The sequence below is a fragment of the Bidens hawaiensis genome, unplaced genomic scaffold, assembly GCF_021521415.1.
Source record: "Bidens hawaiensis isolate Kalapana, Puna unplaced genomic scaffold, B.hawaiensis_p1.1 tig00001461_1, whole genome shotgun sequence".
In the NCBI taxonomy this organism is placed as follows: Eukaryota; Viridiplantae; Streptophyta; class Magnoliopsida; order Asterales; family Asteraceae; genus Bidens; species Bidens hawaiensis.
The window spans coordinates 3065593-3084137 of record NW_027491082.1 but is presented as its reverse complement, the minus strand read 5'-3'; the positions used below and the strand labels follow the sequence as shown (position 1 = coordinate 3084137).

Genomic DNA, 18545 nt, shown 5'->3' with positions numbered 1-18545 from the left:
TGATTGTTCTTTCTGATTATGTGAAGCAGATTGTTTGATTATGGATTTTAAATTTTAACCTGATTAGACCGTTTCACTTAGTACTTTTTAACGAAGAACCTATTACAGTTACACATGGGTTTGAAGAATACTTGAAATTTGATTAATATTTTGTTGCTTATTTAGATAATTAGATGACCCAAACCAAGTTTTATCTTCATTAAACCAACTTTTACCTTCATTGACCTTGCGTTATGATCTTGCCTCCTTTTATCTTAAAACAGAAAACAATAAACAAATCTACACTCGTTGACTCATTGTATGGAACTTTTTGTGTACAAACCTATATGTGATTAAGTTGCACCCTCAGAACTTGAGGACTTGAACAAAGTCACAAACTACTCAAGCAATCTAAACTTTTCGTTGATACATTATTTGTCATATTGTTAATTTAACGAGACACCAATTTTATATCTTGAATCACCAATTTTCTTTGTCACATTTAATTCTACTCTCTTTGGTTCTCTTAATCTTAGCCTCTATTATTCAATTATGTTGAAATGTCAACCTATTCTTGATCCTTGATTCAAAGCTTTAGCAATACGTATGAACCTAAACTTACTATAGCATGATTAAATTGTTGTTGTATAACTATTCTAACGTTTTAAAATAAGCGGGCAGATTTATATTTTATGACAAGATACGCTAATGATAAAGACTGAACAGTTGGAGCAAACGATAAGGAATCTCAGCTTAGGTAAACACAGCTTCAGGACTAACTTCCTGCTAATGAACTAGGTCAGGTAAAATTAATGCTAAAAACTAAACTGAGTTTGAACAAGCCTGTTTAATAAACGAGTTTGAACCTAAACGATCCTATTATTTATATATGAATGTTATAGTTAAAATATATACAAAAAATAAATATAAAATATAAGAAAATAGATAATAAATAGTAAACAATAAGTTCGTCGAGCTCGAGCTCGAAATATAAGAAAATAGATAATAAATAGTAAACAATAAGTTCGTCGAGCTCGAGCCGAGCTCAAGCTTTAGAAATAGAGCATGAAACAAGCCTGGAGTTTTTCAAGTCGAGCCGAGCTCATGTTTATAAACGTTTAGAGATTGTCTTTTAGTTGCTATTTGCAGTATGACAAAGTTCGGTGTTTTTCAAATGGTTAAAATAGTTAAAATTTGTTTATGATTTATAACTTATGCAACTAATTGATATGTAATTTTAGGATCAGACCATCTCTAAGTTCAAGGATTTTGTCAAAAAACTCAACTCACTACTATAAATGATTATATGTCTATTTGAATCAAACGAGTCATTTTAAAAGCATTAATAATGCAACCTCTTATTTTCATGTATTTCTCATTCCTTATACAACTCACTCATATGTAATCTTTAGATCTAGAAAATTGTGCGGGGCCGGTTTGTGTTACAGGTTAGAATGTGTTTGGATCAGTATGGGTTCAAAGCAACGTGAGTTGGGCCAAAACGGTTCATTATTAAAGTCATCAATATGATTTGGGTCAATATGGGCTTTCTTTCATATGGACCATAAACTATATTCTGTGATTCATGACTGAAGCTAAAAATTTGATGCAACTATTAATAAATGAGGGTAATTCAGTCTTCATCACAAGTGCCATCATTCTTGACATATCCAATTGTTCGATTATTGATAGTTTGTTTCTCTATATCTGGCATGATCAAGCTTCATGGATTTTTGCAAGGTTGACTGCACTATTTGCAAGATCGGTTCACAAAGAATAATGTCATAAACATGATCACACATGGTTAACAGTCTTTTAAAGTGGTGAAACAAGTGGATTGAATAAGATTGGCTAATGTTAAAAGTTAAAACATAGGTTGTGGATAACATGTCGAGATGGGTTGCATTTTTTAAACTTGGATCAGTCATGGAGGACCAACTTGGGTTGAACTCTTAGATATTTTCTTTGTACAATTTGAAATATTATGTAGACACTGTTTTTTTTTAATTATTATTTGAAAATTTATGAAAGATTAAAGTTCGGTTGACCTGTTTATATTTCTTTCAATTGTATGCGTAACTTTTAATTTAAACCCAATGTAGTACATGTGTTCAAACTTAAATACTATGGAAATTTATCTATCATGTGTTTTCGTCATGTATATATTTTGAATTTTTTGGACTAACAAAATTAAAATTTTCACCTAAACCAGTAATAATAATAATCATCAGTACACATCCATCCATCCACTTCACCCCTCACATATCGGCTATCTGATTCTATTCTCCACCAGATATGCCGCCCATCCCAATCCCAATCCCAATCCCAATCCCAATCCCAATCCCAATCCCAGATCTCCGTTATGGCGGCATCACGGCGGCTCCGAGACCTCCAATCTCAACCCGGCAACAAAATCTGCGTTGACTGCTCCCAAAAAAACCCTCAGTGGGCCTCCGTTTCCTACGGCATCTTCATGTGCCTTGAGTGCTCCGGCAAGCACCGCGGCCTCGGTGTCCACATCTCCTTCGTCCGATCTGTCACAATGGACTCCTGGTCCGAGATCCAGCTTCGGAAAATGGAGTCCGGCGGTAACGAAAGCCTTAATAAGTTTTTGTCCAAGTACGGGATCCCGAAGGAGACCGATATTGTGTCCAAGTATAATACCAACGCTGCTTCGGTGTATAGAGATCGGATCCAATCGTTGGCGGAAGGTAGTATTGTAAATTATTTTATCTAGGGTTTTAGAATCGAGTCCACTGCCCGATTGATTTGTTAATTTATGTACTGTAATTTATGATATTATAGGTAAGGCATGGCAGGATCCGTCTGTTATGAAGGAGAGTTCAGTTAAAACTGGAGGGAGTAAGAAGCCGACAACGGGGAGTGGGGGAAGGGGTGGGAGTACGGGAGGATGGGATAGTGATTGGGGAGATAGTGGATTTGATGAGAGGGGATTTGGATCTCAGGATAATAATATTAGGAGGAATCAGAGTGCTGGGGATTTTAGGAATGGTGGCGGGAGCGGTGGGATGCCGCCGGCTAGGTCTAGATCTACAGAGGATATATATACGCGTGCGCAGTTGGAGGCGTTTGCGGCCGGGAAAGAGGGGTTTTTTGCTAGGAAGATGGCGGAGAATGAATCGAGACCGGAAGGATTGCCGCCGTCGCAGGGAGGGAAGTATGTTGGATTTGGATCGTCTCCGAATCAGGTGCCGCGGCAGGATGCGCAAGGAGATGTTCTTCCTACTGTTACTCAGGTACGGTACTGTTTACAAACACTGAATTATAATGCTTACACTTTGGGCTCGAGCCCGAGCCTTAGATAAAGCTTGTTTAGTTATCTAACCCGAGTTCGAGTATTGGAAGCTCAGTCAGGCTCGTCGAGCCTTAACAAGCCTCGAGTTTTGGCTTGTTTTAGTTGCTATACGAGTTTGTGCCAAGTCTAGTTTTGTTTAAGTTACTACACGAGCTTGTTCCAAGCTTTGGCTTGTTCAAGGTTTTTCTTCAAATATAATTATATGTACGTAAGGTAATTAATAAATAATAAACGAGCTGAGCCCTAGCTTAAAAAATGACTCACATGCCGAGCTTGAGCACTCATAAGTCAAAGTGAGTCGAGCTCGGGCTTGGCTTGATTCGTTTAAACCTAGTCTATTGTTTACTTGCTGATAAGTTTATTATATGAATTATATTAGGGAACACTTATGTTTGATTGATTACTGATCTGTTGAATGTGCTTATGCAGGGACTTGGTAAGCTATCTTTTGTTGCTGCATCTGCTGCACAGTCAGCCGCTAGTGTCGTCCAAGCTGGCACAAAGGAACTCACGACAAAGGTCTTCTAATTTACTTAATCACAATAAAGCTTTTACAACTGGTTCACTTATACACAACTGTCTTTACAGGTCAGAGATGGTGGCTATGATTACAAGGTGAACGAGACTGTTAATGTTGTCACAGCAAAAACAACAGAAATTGGACACAAAACTTGGGGACTCATGAAAGGTGTAATGGCATTTGCTTCACAAAAGGTTGAAGAGCTTTCAAAAGATAACCCTACATGGAACAGTGACAGCTGGCAGAGAAATGAGACACAGGGTAATGGGTCTTATCAGGAGTTCGGGCGTTCTAATGGGATTTCCAATTCTGCCCCTGCATCTGGCTTGAACGGTGGTGGTTCTGTTAGTTCATCAGGCAGAAATTTCAGTTCTTGGGATGATTGGGATAATGATGGGTATAATAAAAGTTCGTCCACATCAGCGACTGCAGCCAGTAAGGGTGGTGATGACTGGGCGGGTTGGGATGATGTTAAAGATGATCCGTATGACAGTTACAAGTCGGATGGTAAAACCGCAAACCATGCTGGCAAATCGGATGGGAACTGGTCTGGGGCAGGCTTTCTTTAAGGTTAGCATATTTTTCACCCTTGAAAATTTTCATTGTTATGTAAAAGTTTATATTGTGTACAATTGTCAACAATGTGGGCTAATTGCCCAACTACAGGGGAACTTAAGTAATTGTTTTTCGGTTGCAATTTAGACTCTTCTTGTAAGAATTTGTTTTCTTGAAACTTCTATTGTGATTTTACTTTTGATATAAATCATTCTTCTAGTGTAGATCTTTATCATTGGAGTAAAATTTGGTAAGACATGTGGTCTTCTTTAGCTAGATTAAGATTATGAACCATTAGCAGAAGATGCAATATTGTAATTATATGGTGCTAATAAGGAACCTGTTTAGTTTTGATTAAGTTTGGTCTTCATGCTAAATGATTCCTGCAATTAATGCCCCTGGGAACAAACTGTGTGCAAATGCGAGCTCAAACTTCTCATTCTGTCCTATCTCGAGTAGTTATTGTTAGATTGTTAGTAGAGTTAGTAATTTAGGTTGTGAATTATCTTAAATGAGTCAAATCGGAACATTTAGTCAAATCGGTTTGGAAATGGGTCAAACAGGACCTGCAATCGATGTTTTAGTTTTTAGATTGTTATAGCTGATTGGTTTCGGTTATAGGTGAAGGTACTTTTTTCTGTAAAATTGTTGTCAACATTCGCTTTTAAACCATTTATTTTTTTACTAATTTTATTTTTCTTTGATAACTTCGGTTTGTTAACTTAAAACAAATCTGGATATAGGGGTGAGCAAGATAAGGGTCAAACCCTTGAAACTGTTTTACCCGACTCTTAAAACTCTTAATTAGACCCAAATATATAATATGGGTCGGGTAAAGGGTATTTAAATTTCACCTTAAAAGGGTAAAAGGGTTTCAAGGGTCCGACCCTTTTTCAAACCCTTGACCCGTTTACTAGATTATAGAGAGATATACATCAAATCCGCGATTAATTTGAAATGTAGGAGAGGTTTGTATTTTATATATAATTCATCATAAATTTTCCAATTACTAAGAAAAAAAAAATAAAAGGCCATACTACTGACTGGAAACATATATATATATATATATATATATATATATATATATATATATATATGAAAATCACCGAATTGCTCTCTACATATAATTTGTGAATGTGAATATTATTTGCATCGGTTCAAATGGTTGATAAACTTTCGAAGTTAGAGTTAATAGTGCTATTAAATGAAAGTATAATTGTTCTAGGATTCATATATTAAAGTTATATATGAGATATGCAACTAGCAAATGCAGAAAATGAGCTGCGATTACCAATTTAAAGGGTAAAGGGTTGGATCTTTGAAACCCTTATTTATACCCGACCCTTTTATTGTTTAGAGGGTAGGGTCTCGGGTCCACATTTCTTCCTAACAGGGTAAAGGGTCCAGGTAGGGTATTAGGTAAAAGGGTAGGGTCTTACCCTTTGAACAGTCCTAACCGGATATATGGCTATTTTTCTCTCCTGGATTTGACAAAACTGGTTATTTTTTATCAAGGTCTAGCTCACCCCTTTATTTTTCTAGCTCACCCCCCTTTAAAACTCATCAATCAAAGCCTATCGTCCCAGCCTTTTCCAGCAACCTAATCTGATAAGCCTAAACAAGGTCCAAGGAATTCTTAACAATTAGGGAAGCCTTTAGGGGGTGTTTGGTACAGAGAATTGGGGGGTGAGAAATGGAAATGGAAACAATTCTCTTGTTTGTTTACGAAAGAAAGAGGTGAGAAATGGAAATAAACCATTTCCATTTCCCTGATTTCTTTTCTCTAAAAAAAAGCGGAGAAATCATTTCTCTAGGGTTTCATTTCTCACTTCCATTCTCTTCCTTTTCACTTCTATCACCAGCTTCCTCCTTCAGAGCACCGCAACCCAAAACAAGGTATGGTTCAAATTTCCGATTAACAGATCCATAAGCATTCAATCTATATATATCAGCTTCCTTTTCACTTTATTATTATTAATCGTACGAATTGGGTTTTGAGATGTTGAGTTCTGTGTAGTTTGTCTGTGCTTGCTGTATCAAGTTGGTTTTTCTTCCATCTGTGTGTACCCACCGCTTTCCCACAAAACCTTAATCATAATCAGAAATGCTCTTTTTCTCTCCCTCTATGTGCGATGTGATGGTCGTTTGTCGCCCCTGTTTGCCTACTGTTGTCGGGTTCAATTTCTGAACCCTAGGTGACGGTGGTGTGGTGGCCTGGTTAGGGTTTCTGATGTAAAGCCCCGTGACTGACGGCTGTGGGTCTTGTTTGCTGTTTGTTAAACCCTCATGGTGGCTAGCGGCCATGTTCAACAATTCAGAGGGTTTGGTTAATTATTTAGGGGATTCGTTGAAGAAAGAAACTGGGGTTGATTTGAAAGATGCAAGTTCTAAGGTTTATGGGTTTATGGGTGAGTTTCAAGATTCTGTATTGAAGTCTCAAGCTGAATTCAAGAATTGGAATGAATGGGAGCGTTGGAAGGTAGTTGTAATCCTAAATTGTGCTTAAACAGTGTTGTAGAAATCGCTAGGCGCTAGTCGGGCGGTGGGATAGGGACTAGTGATTAATCAGGATTAATAGATATTAGTCAAGATTGATCAGATTGGAATATATATTTAAATTTGTGTAAAATTTTCAATTTTGACCGATTTTGGACAAATGGGGATTAATCGGCGCCTAGTCGGGGTATTTATAACATTGTGCTTAAATGAGTTTATTGGTGTTCGGGGTTACCCACATTTGGGAAATATGTTGTCTTTTTGCAGGATGTTAATAATTGGGATCCCACAAGAGTAGGTGCGTTGGCAATTTATCTGTTGGTGACGGTTGTTTCGTGTCAAAGGATATTCGTGGCGGTTCGAGCTCCGTTTATTAATAGACAGATAATAGACAGATATAAGAAATCTTGTCAATGAAGCTGGAATAATGGCTGTAAGTGTTACTTTTTATATAATTTACTTAATATTGTTCATATGAATTAATTGGTTAAATGATAAAATTTATGAAGGTGAGAAAAGGACATACAAAAATATACCAGCAAGATATTGTTGATGTGTTAGATAAGCAGTTGCTTGAGGGAATGGGTGTGCTTTTGACAGAGGAAGAGCAACAAAAATGTGAAGAAAGAGTATGCCCTTTTTGCCCTCTTGACATTTGAGAATCTTACATCTTTGTAAGGGTAGTATAGTCATTAATCATGTTGTTAAAACGTGAAAGGTATCTATTGAAAAGAAGAGGCTGTTGGCAGTACATGAAGCCGGTCATATTTTGTTAGCACATTTATTTCCTCGATACGATTGGCACGCGTTTTCTCAGTTATTACCCGGTGGTAAGGTATGGTTATAATATCGGAATTTTGACTTTTAAAGTGTTCGTTTAAATTTTATATTTTTATGTTTGTTAATATCTAACATATTTGAGCAGGAAACTGCAATATCTGTTTTTTACCCTAGAGAAGATATGGTGGACCAAGGTTACACAACATTTGGGTACATGATGATGCAAATGGTGGTTGCACATGGTGGACGATGTGCCGAACGTGTTGTTTATGGTGATGATATAACGGATGGTGGAGCTGATGATCTAGAAAAGATTACAAAGGTGTATATGTTTTCACTTGTTTTATTTTGCTTTCAAATTAATAATCACATTGGTTTTAACATGTGATTGATTATTATCTGTTAGATTGCTCGAGAAATGGTGATAAGCCCTAGAAATGCAAGATTAGCGTATGCAACATTGACACACCGAGTCGGATTGGCCAATAGAGCAGATAGTACTGATGGAGAACTTATAAAATATAGGGTATATAATATTTAATTATTTATCATCGCCTTTAATCCATTCTTATCGTTGATTAATTCATCTGCTTTGGAATTATATTTCAGTGGGATGACCCGCATGTAATTCCTGCTGATATGACAGTAGAAGTTTCAGAGCTCTTCACTCGTGAATTGACAAGAGTACGCATAACTTTTTATTTAATATAATTCGTTAATATACTCGACTTATATTTGTTACCTAATGTTATTCTGATGTGGGTTCCAGTATATCGAAGAGACTGAAGAGCTTGCAATGAAGGGACTGATGGATAATAGGCACATACTGGATTTGATTACAAATGAACTACTAAAGAACTCAAGAATTACCGGGCTGGTAAGTTTTACATGTTACATTTTACATATCATTAACAGATTAGTTGAAATTAGGTCATGTTTACATTTTAAAGTTTGATTGGATGATTTCAGGAAGTTAAAGATAAGATAAGCGGATTATCCCCACAGATGTTTGAAGATTTCGTTAAGCCCTTCCAAATAAATCCAGATGACGTACGTGTTATATATTTTTAAGTTAAAATATTAATAATATCAATTCAGTAGTTTGTGAAATGTAGTTGACGGGTTTGGTTTGTTTGTTTTTACAGGAAGGACCGATACCTCACAATGACCGTTTGAGATACCAACCACTCGATGTTTACCCTGCACCTCTTCATAGATGTTGACCAACAAAAAGTCAAATTTGTATCACCAAAGGAACATGCTTTTCTATTTTTTGTTTTCTTATATTTATTGTATTTTTGACTGATAAACAGCTAGAATGATCACAAATGTTTTCAAGAAAATTACATCAATACCAAAAGTTGTTATCACCAAATATGCATATTAATCAGATTTCCGGTAGGCTAGAGTTTGCTAGAAGGTACCCCGGTGGGTGCAGCTCGAGAACGTTTTTCCACAATTCTAGAAAGCGTTTACACTTCCTCTTTTCGCCCTGGTCTCGGCTTTTATTTCATCTGACTCGAGTTTTCTCATGCCAGCAGTGTCATTTATCGGCCCAGGCGTAATCCCGTTGACTCGTATGTCATAATCAGTACCCCATTCCAATGCCAGATTCCTTGTAATAGCATCTACTGCAGCCTATAATATTACACATTAAAGAAACATACATACATGAATGTATATAAACATAATGTTTACTTAAATTTAGAATCTTTTTGTATAACCTTAGCAGCAGCTACATGAATTTGGTACCAACCATCTGTGTAATGCAGAGTAGCACTGATATTCAATATTATTCCACCACTCTCATCTGAGCTTCTTCCAGGTCCTCCTTTCTTCAGATACTTGACTGCTTCATGGCACATAGTAAACGTACCTATTGTTCAAGTAATATCACCACCACTCTCATCTGACTGTTTTTTATTTTTTAATAAATATTTGTTATGAAAAAAATACTTGTGCTAATGATAAAGTTGATATAATTCTCTGTTTATTTTCTATGTACCAAACAAGAGAAATGATTCTCAGCTATATTTCTCTACTGAAATCTCTGTACTACCAAACAGAACAGTCAATTCTCATTCTCCTGACCAATTCCCTTTCTCTGCAATTCCATTTCTCTATTCCATTTCTCTATAATTCCATTCTCTGTACCAAACACCCCCTTAGAGTTTAGTTCCAGACCTCAGCTCATTCCCTTCAATTTTGAAGTGAAAGCACGGTTAGGAAACAATTTGCCCTTAACTTTTCTTTCAACTTTGTAAAAAATTTCGTAATTATCTATTTGTTGGGTACCTTTCTTTGGTTTGTTTATTAGAAACCATGTAAATTATATGTTACAAACAAAACAAATATAAAATGTTATCAAGTTACCAAAGTTGTAAAATGCCTACTTGTGTGCGATCCACACTCTACAATTAGGTTCAACTGTTATATGTATCACGTCAAATGTGCTTATTTAAATTTCTCTTTTGATAAAATTTATGTGTGAGTCAACATTCTCTCATGCTGAGATAACTTAAAAGTAAGATTTCCCTTCTGATAAAATTTATGCGTGATCAACATTCTCTCATGCCGAGATAACCTAAAAGCAAGATTTCTTTGTGCAACTAACACGAAAAGAAAAATATTTTTTCGATGACATTTTTCATAATTATGCTACAACTTAAATGCGTGTATGGTAATAATAATTATGTTACATTCTGCACACAGCATAATTCATATTAGCTTACTATATTTTGTTAGTAATTATTATGCTACAACAAAAAATAAGTAAAGTAATAATAATTATGCTACACTTTACACGTAGCGTAATCCCTTATTATTACTCTACTTATATTTTGTTGCAGCATAACAAAGCGACTAGGAATAGGCATGGCTCCTTTTTTCCCCTGTAACTCGTATGTTTTGCATGATAAAACCTGTTTGTAGGTGATCCGACCCCATGCTGTCTAATTAAACAATTGGAAAGTTGTGGAGACAAATGAGACGGGCCACACCTTTCTCTGTTTTAGTTTGTTTGTATGCATGGCTAAGTCAATAGAGAATTAGATCCATTTATGTATGATCCAACTCTTCATACTTCTTTCCATCTCCTCCTTTCTGTCCTCAACTCATTAACAGGAACCCAATGCCCATCTTTGCAGAAAAACTGCTATTATGGTTATTATATTTTAATTTCATGCATTTAAGTAGTAGTAATACTGGAACCATAGTTTATCACCAGGTGCCACAATCATTACCACCAACGCGCTCATCCCCTCCAACACTACCATCACCGCCCCCACCACTACCACGACCGGGTTCACCCCCTCCACCACCGCGTTCACCGCCTCCACCACTACCACGACCTGGTTCACCCCCTCCACCACCGGGCTCACCGCCTCCACCACTACCACGACTGGGTTCACCCCCTCCACCATTGCCACCACCACCACAGCTGCCACCACCACAAGGTATGAATTGTTTCCTTACAAAATATTTTATACGACTAAAAAGTAACGTTCTTGCGTACACTATATAATATCTGCTCTGTATCCTGTCAAAGTACACTTTTTGGATTTTGGATCTATCTTATATTATTCAAAATCATACACCCGAACGTAAGCACTACAACCAAAAGCCTTAAATGTTTCATACTAACGTGACGACTTTGCCATGCCTTTTTATTGGCAAGTTCGTGCGCCCATCACGATACGCGATGGGGTTTTCTTTGGTCGTCGCGCATCGCGAAGCCGCAATTTCTAAAATCGTGCCACGTGTACCCGGTTACTTAACGTGGGCATCACGTATCGCGATGGTCCATTTAGTTTGGCCATCGCGTAGCGTGACACCACCATTTCCTCGATCTTGTTGAACTTCCACCGCGTAGCATGATGGGATTATAATTATCCATCGCGTAGCGCGATGGGTCTGGAAACTCAGAATTTTCAATTTAACCCATTTAACTTTGAAAATTGACATTTTTGATCTAAACTTAGACGGGGAATTTTCGAGATCTTACAAAATCCGTTTTGGCAATATACCTTATTCGGCGAACACTCAGCCTTCGAGACCTACTTTTACAATGTTGTTACTATGCCGTAAAGTGTAAAGAAAAATTTAAAATATGGTACATATAAAACCTTAGGGGCAAGTTATTCTACAAAAGAGAAGGGAGACAAAAATGAGAAGAATTTATAGCCACAAAAAAAAAAACCATTCAAAAAAAATTAAATAAAATTAAATAAAAAATCGTAACTCAAAATTTAATAAAAAAACAAAAAAAGTAAAAATACAAAAATGTTTTCACCGTTTTCCTCATTCTTTAAAAAAAACACAATGTTGAGGGAAAAAGATCATTGTGCCTTTTTGTTTATCATTGTGTTTTGTGCTTATTTTTGTCATTGATTGTGTCTTATTTCCTTGACATTGTGTCTTTTTTTTTTCTTGATATTGTGTTTTATTTTTTTCGGCATTGTGTTATATTTTGCGATCTATTATGCATATTTTTAGTTATAATTGTGTTTTTTGTTCATTTTCGTCATTGTGTCTTTTGTCTCTGCATATTTTTTGGAACGGGAATGACGAGGGAAACATTTTTGTTTTTTTATTTTTTATTTTTTCATTTTTTATTTATATTTTGAATTATGATTCTTTTAACTAATTTTTTGGAACTTCTCTTTAAGGGGTTTTTTGTGTGGCCATAAATCGTTTTCACACTTCTCATTTTTATTACCCTTTGTATTTTAACCGTTCCCTAAAACCCTATATCAAGCATTACAATTTGTAAAAAAAAAACAAAAAGAAAATAAAAGTATTAGATAGGAAAATAAAAGAATTTGGTTTCGGTATAGGTCTAGATTGAAATCTGTCGATTGGAATGTGTGGTGTAAATATCCGTTGGATTTGATGTAACTTTGGATTCCATAGGGGTCCTTGTTTTGAGGACTCGCTAGTGGTGTTTTTTGAATAAAGTTTATCTTTCAAAAAAAAAGATAGGTAGATGCATTGTATGTATTCACCACGTGCATTACTATTTGGACAATGTCGAATAGTAGATAATTATTTGCAAGGGCTGTCATAAAATATTGGATATGGCACGATAAGATACGATGGTTTATGGTATTAAAGTCGAGCACGACACGACAACTAATCGTGCCAATTCTTTCAAACATGAACCTATTTAGTAACATGTTAATCTGTTAAGACATGTTAAGGAAACTGCTTAAAGACACAATGAATATTACATGTGTAATGAAACAAAAATTTTCAAAACAAGCATAAAAGTCTTAATTAATACATAATTCATAACATATTTGAAACAAAAAACCACAAATCTATATCATACTTAAAACAAAAAACCACAAATCTATAACATATTTAACACAAAAAACCATATAAGTAAATCATAACATCCATTAAAAAATATAGTATCAGGTTCAGGTTCTCTAACGGGCATGGCAAAAAAATGTCGTATATAAGTATGACTTTATATTTAGGACTTTGAGAGAATGTATATTTATTATTATTTTTTAAATTAAAAATCTATACATATTACTGACAGATGGAGGTGGCAATCTTAACCCAAAGCATTTCAAATTGGTTAGTTTGGGTTGATTTAAAAAATTATGGGTTGTTTTGGGTAAGATATTTTAACTAAATGGGTCATAATAGGTAACTTGAATTTCCTCTTTGTTATTTTCGGGTTAAATGGGTCGACAATTTTAAAGAAATTGGTCGATCTGGGTTAGTATCCTAAGAAAATGTGTGGCAGGTCTGGGTCGGAACGAGTTTTGGAATGGCATAGATTCCCACACGAGAAGGTTTAGGCACAAAACGAGTTTTGGATTTGAACGGGTTCGGTTCTGTTCGGTTCGATTCAGGTTTTGGCTTGGATCAGGTTTCGAGCCGACACAAGTTTTCGCACGGGACGGGTTGGGTTTCAGTTTATTTTCTTTCTTTTTGGTCGATTTCGGTTTCGTTTTCGGTTTGGTCGGTTTTCGGTTTTATAGTTTCGTTTATGTTCAGTTTTAGTTTTTTTAGTTTCGCTTTGATCCATTTTTTAGGTTTCGATCGGTTCGGTTTCGGTTTTTTGTTTCATTTTCGTCGATTTTTTTCGGTTTTGGTTCATTTCTCAAGTTTTTTTTAACAAGGACAACGAACGAAACATTTTAGTTTTTTTTAAAGAACTTTTTTTTTTTCTGTTTTTGAGGGGTTTTTTGTCTTAATAAAATAACCCCTCAAAAAAGAATTTAAAAAAAATAATAAAAGAAATCCTAACTCAAAATATAGATAAAAAACAAAAAAAGGAAAAAAATCTAAAATGTTTCCTCTAATGTCCTCGCTAAAAAAAATTGACCCAATATTTGTTTCGACATGTTCCGACCCGACTCAACCAGACCCAAAACAACCCTTTTTTAATTGACCTGTTCCGATCCACGACCCGTTTCGACCCAACCCAACCCAACCCATTCGTCACCCATACTAACAGTTCTTTAAAATGTTAGGATATGAATTTAAACATGCCTTAAACAAGTCGACTTGTTTTAGACACGTAACTTATTAAGCCAAAGCCAAAACTGTTAAAACTCGTGTCATATCATGTTAACAAGTCCATGTCGTAAATTGACAGCCCTACTATCTTACCATCTGCTATTAACAGTGGGTTTAAAACTTATATATGTAGGGGGGAACAATAACAAGACTGGAATTCTGGCAATAATGATGATTATTCTGATTGGTACAACAATTATAACGTCTTCACTTTGTTTCTCTGCTCGTATCTTTATGAGATCGAGGAAGAAGAAAGGGCAAAGGATTCCTCCACCGACCCAAGAAAGTATTCGTAGTAAGCTTTATCCCCTTCTCAAAAAAAATAAAAATAAATAAATGGTGTGTAAAACATTTGTCATTTATCTTTAAAACTAACTTTATTTGTACTTCATGTTTCTAAATGTTACATATTGTTTCCTTTCGGTCTTAACCCAATTAAATATTTTTGTTAAATCCAGTCATGTTCAAATCATGTGAGGGTAGATCATTCTTTTCCCATACACTTCATCTTTCCCAAATACAAACCTTAGATCTTAAAACCTCCCCCTCTCTCAACTGAAAAGCCACTTTAGTCAAAAATAATTTCGTTTCGTTGGAAAGTCAATGTGCAGCCACGGCTTTGTTGTTGGTTTAACTCATCTTTCTGAAAGTTAAGAAAATCAAGACGATTGGAGCTTACTGCTATTGCTGAGGTAAGACTGTCATAACATGTCGGGCACGACACGATAAGACACGATGACTCGTGGTACTAAACACGAGCACGACATTATAACTAATCGTGTCATTTTTTCCAAAGACGAACACAAACCTGTTTAGTAACAGGTTAACTTGTTAAAGGACCTACTTAAACATACAATGAATAATATATGTGTAATGAAACAAAAATTTTCAAAACAAGCATAAAAGTCTTAATTAATAGATAATCCACAGTGGCTGATCCAGGAAATTTTTCCAGTGGGTTCATTGTTTTTAGTTGCTCTAATTTTGTATAACCGAGCATAAAAATTTTCGGATCGGTTCGAAGGTTTGAATCGGTTCAACGGTTCGAGTCATATGAGGTTCATTACATTATTAAAAATACGATAAATTAACAAAAAATAAGCATCTTCATAGAAATGAAAAAAAAAATATTAAAAAAAAGAATAAAATTGACATAGGAAGCTAGAAAGGAACAAAGGAAAAGCAAAAGAAGAAAAAAATAAAACTAACAAAAGAAGCGAGAGCTAGAAAGGAATTTTGAACTCGGGTTACTCAATTCTAGGGGTGTTCATCGAATCGAATAACGAATTTTCAAGATAAATCGAATCGAATAATCCAAATAATTGTTTTTTTACCAGTATTCGTATTCGATTAAAAGTTGAACTATTCGATTAGTATTCGTACTATATGCCCAATTCGAAATTCTATTCGAATTCGTATCTGAAACTCGAATTCGAATATATTTGAAACTCGAATTCGAATAAGTTTGATTTTAATTCGAATAAATTTGATCAAATTTAAGTTTACGTATGCCAAAATTTCGAAAAAAATAATCATAATTGCAAAACAAACTTATAAATTTAAATTAACTACAATACCACATGATAATAAATTCAAAAATTAAAGTACAAATAATCTAAAATTCAGAATATTCAAGACGAGAAGTAAATAACACTCATATTAGTATGGACTAAGAAACAATAATATGACCTATTGAGTTTAATTAATTTTAATGGACATTTATTATTTATGTATTTGACACAAATAAAAAAATAATTATATACATACATATATATATATATATATGTGTGTGTATATATAATTTGAATTCGAATTTCGAATCAAATCGAATAATAAATCATAAATTCGTATTCAATTCGTATTTGATTAATATACTCGAATATAAATCGAATCGAATTCGAATTTTTTAAAACCGAATTCGAATCTTAATAATCGAATTCGAATCGAAACGAATTTCGAATGTTTCGAATGCGAATCGAAATCTGAACATCCCTACTTAATTCAAAGAAATGTGTTTACCACTAGACTAGAGTTACATATTGTGTTATAAGTTCACTCTCAAAATATATGTGGGTTCTCTTTCATAATTTATATAGGTATTCTATATAAATTTCGAAACTCAATGGGTTCCTGTGAACCTGTCCGAAGTCCCTAGATCCGCCCCTGATAATCCATAATATATTTGAAACAAAAAACCACAATCCTTAACATATATGAAACAAATAACCACAAATCCATAACATAGTTGAAGCAAAAAACCATATAAGGAAATCATAACATCCATTAAAACATAAGTATGACTTTAGGTTTAGGACTTTAGGTGTGTATATTTATTTATTTTTTAAAATTAAAAATTTACACAGGTTACTAACAGGTTAACAGATCTTTAACATGTCAGGACACGAATATTAACATGTCTTAAACAGGTCGACCGGTTTAAGACACGAAACAACATGTTAAGTTCAAACCCAAACTTGTTAAAAACCATATCGTGTCGTGTTAACAAGTTCGTGCCATAAATTGATAGCCCTATTTTGAGGTCCTTTCCTGAGTTTACAATCATCGCCGGAAAACCGGTATCATCAATTGTGTCTGATCCAACTAGAATCAGGTTGATTTAGTTTCACCGAAAAACATCGAGCTTGGTGTGGTGGTGATGATGGTGTAGAGAGAGAAAGAAAAGTGGGTTTGTTGCTAGGCAGATCGTTTTTAAGGTAGAATCAGGAAAGATTGCTGAGAATGAGAAGGCTCGTGACGAGAATCAACACGCCTTCATTCCTTTTGCTTTTGATATATTTGAGTCTCTTTCCCCTGATGCTGCTACGTTTCTGAAAAGAGTTCAACGGGTCGTGTGCAATAACTTATCGACGACGAATAACTATAACTTTGTTTTTAGTATCCATTCAAAAGAGGGTGGCGGCGCAACTTGGTGCTTATCTGCCTTTCTATTGTAATTAGATCCTATTGTTTTATTAATATATAAGAGAATAGTATCTAATTCAAAAAAAAAAATTTAGGGTTAGTGTTTGAGGAAGATGAAGAGGGTATGGAAAAAGATTAATCTATATCACGTGACTGGATTTAACAAAAAAGTTTATTGGATTAGGGCTAAAGAACAAACCATGTAACATTTAGAAATATAAAGTACAAAGGACGTCAAGTATTAAGAAAATGACACGTACCGAAATTTGATAGAAACATAAATAATAAAAAAATTGTAACTTACTATTATAGTTAAGAAAGTAGTTTAAACAAATATAGATAAATTAAAAAATAAAAACCATATTTTGAAGTGTGAACTCGATATGAAAAGTTCGGTCATAACTTGCATTTTTCTACGACATATTTTTTCAGACGGAACAATACTAACATATTTAATAAGTGGACATTGTAACTCATTTTCTAATTATAGCTTAAAGTCTTATACCATTAATATTGTTGCAGTGGAATCTTTACAATATAACTTCTGTATAGTGAAAGCAGCAACGAATGACTTTTCAGAAGATAAAAAACTGGGACGAGGTGGATTTGGAATAGTATACAAGGTGTGAACCAAACAATATTTGCCTATTTGGTAACTATCACTAAATATATGATTTGAAAAATTCTGAAAATTACCTTTTAAACATGTTTTAAAATTTCCCAAACTGTCCTCTAAAATTAAGCGTTAATCGTGTATTGAAAAGAGACGTTCACTCCTAGTTCATTTGAAGTTTTAATTTGAATTATATATTATTATATACTTATTTTTTGTTTTTCTTTATAACTTTAAAATATAAAGTTTTATAAACTTTCGAATATAGTATTTGCATGTTTTTATATTTATCTACATGTCGACTTAAATTTTATTCAAAATTGATTCGGGTCATAATTTATTGGACATTCGATATAAATTTGATATGACTTGGCTTTGAGTAAAATTTTTATTGACGTGTAGATAAAAATAAACTCATATCAATAATATATTCAAACTTTTATAAAATCTTATCTTTAAAAAGTTATAAAAGAAAAACAAAATATAAGGAAAATTGTTATAGTAATGAATATTAAAGACACAAATAACTTACCTATAAAAGTGTAGTTATTATTATATTTATATATAATAATTTACAACTTTGGTGCCGCAAAGTCCTAATTGGGACACTTTGCGGCACCTTATTGGTAGTATTTTCTTTTATTTTTTGTTTTGTTTTAGTTCAAGTTCGTAATGTACGTAACAAAAATTCATCAAAAATCAATTTTGTTTTTATTTTGTTTTAGTTATGGTATCGTAAGAAAGGTGACGGAAACCGACCGGATACGCGTAAACTCATAGTGTTTTGTTTTAGTTCTATTACTGTAACGAAAACCAGCCGAATGATGATT

General features: G+C 34.4%; 2 protein-coding genes across 2 annotated transcripts; both read left to right on the top strand.

Annotated features, from left to right (window-relative positions):
* The first annotated feature begins 2304 nt into the window (after positions 1 to 2304).
* LOC143577878 (putative ADP-ribosylation factor GTPase-activating protein AGD6) lies at positions 2305 to 4594 on the top strand. The gene is made up of 4 exons (XM_077061605.1): positions 2305 to 2690; positions 2785 to 3236; positions 3725 to 3814; positions 3884 to 4594. Exons 1-4 carry the CDS (start codon positions 2342 to 2344, stop codon positions 4382 to 4384), a joined length of 1392 nt encoding a protein of 463 aa, XP_076917720.1. The 5' UTR covers positions 2305 to 2341; the 3' UTR covers positions 4385 to 4594.
* A 2663-nt stretch (positions 4595 to 7257) lies between these two features.
* On the top strand, positions 7258 to 8991 carry LOC143578913 (ATP-dependent zinc metalloprotease FTSH 12, chloroplastic-like; the record flags this gene model as incomplete). The annotated part of the gene is made up of 9 exons (XM_077062364.1): positions 7258 to 7299; positions 7376 to 7495; positions 7585 to 7701; positions 7792 to 7968; positions 8053 to 8172; positions 8256 to 8330; positions 8416 to 8523; positions 8616 to 8696; positions 8792 to 8991. Coding segments are annotated over 9 exons (918 nt in total), but the record flags the coding sequence as incomplete, so codon positions are not given.
* Between the last annotated feature and the right edge of the window lie 9554 nt (positions 8992 to 18545).

Bases quoted from the DNA above. Each gene is read 5' to 3' on its own strand.
- LOC143577878 (XM_077061605.1), top strand. From the start codon at position 2,342: ATGGCGGCATCACGGCGGCTCCGAGACCTCCAATCTCAACCCGGCAAC. The intron at 3,237-3,724 runs GTACGGTACTGT...GTGCTTATGCAG, and splicing joins TTCTTCCTACTGTTACTCAG to GGACTTGGTAAGCTATCTTT. The intron at 3,815-3,883 runs GTCTTCTAATTT...CTGTCTTTACAG, and splicing joins CAAAGGAACTCACGACAAAG to GTCAGAGATGGTGGCTATGA.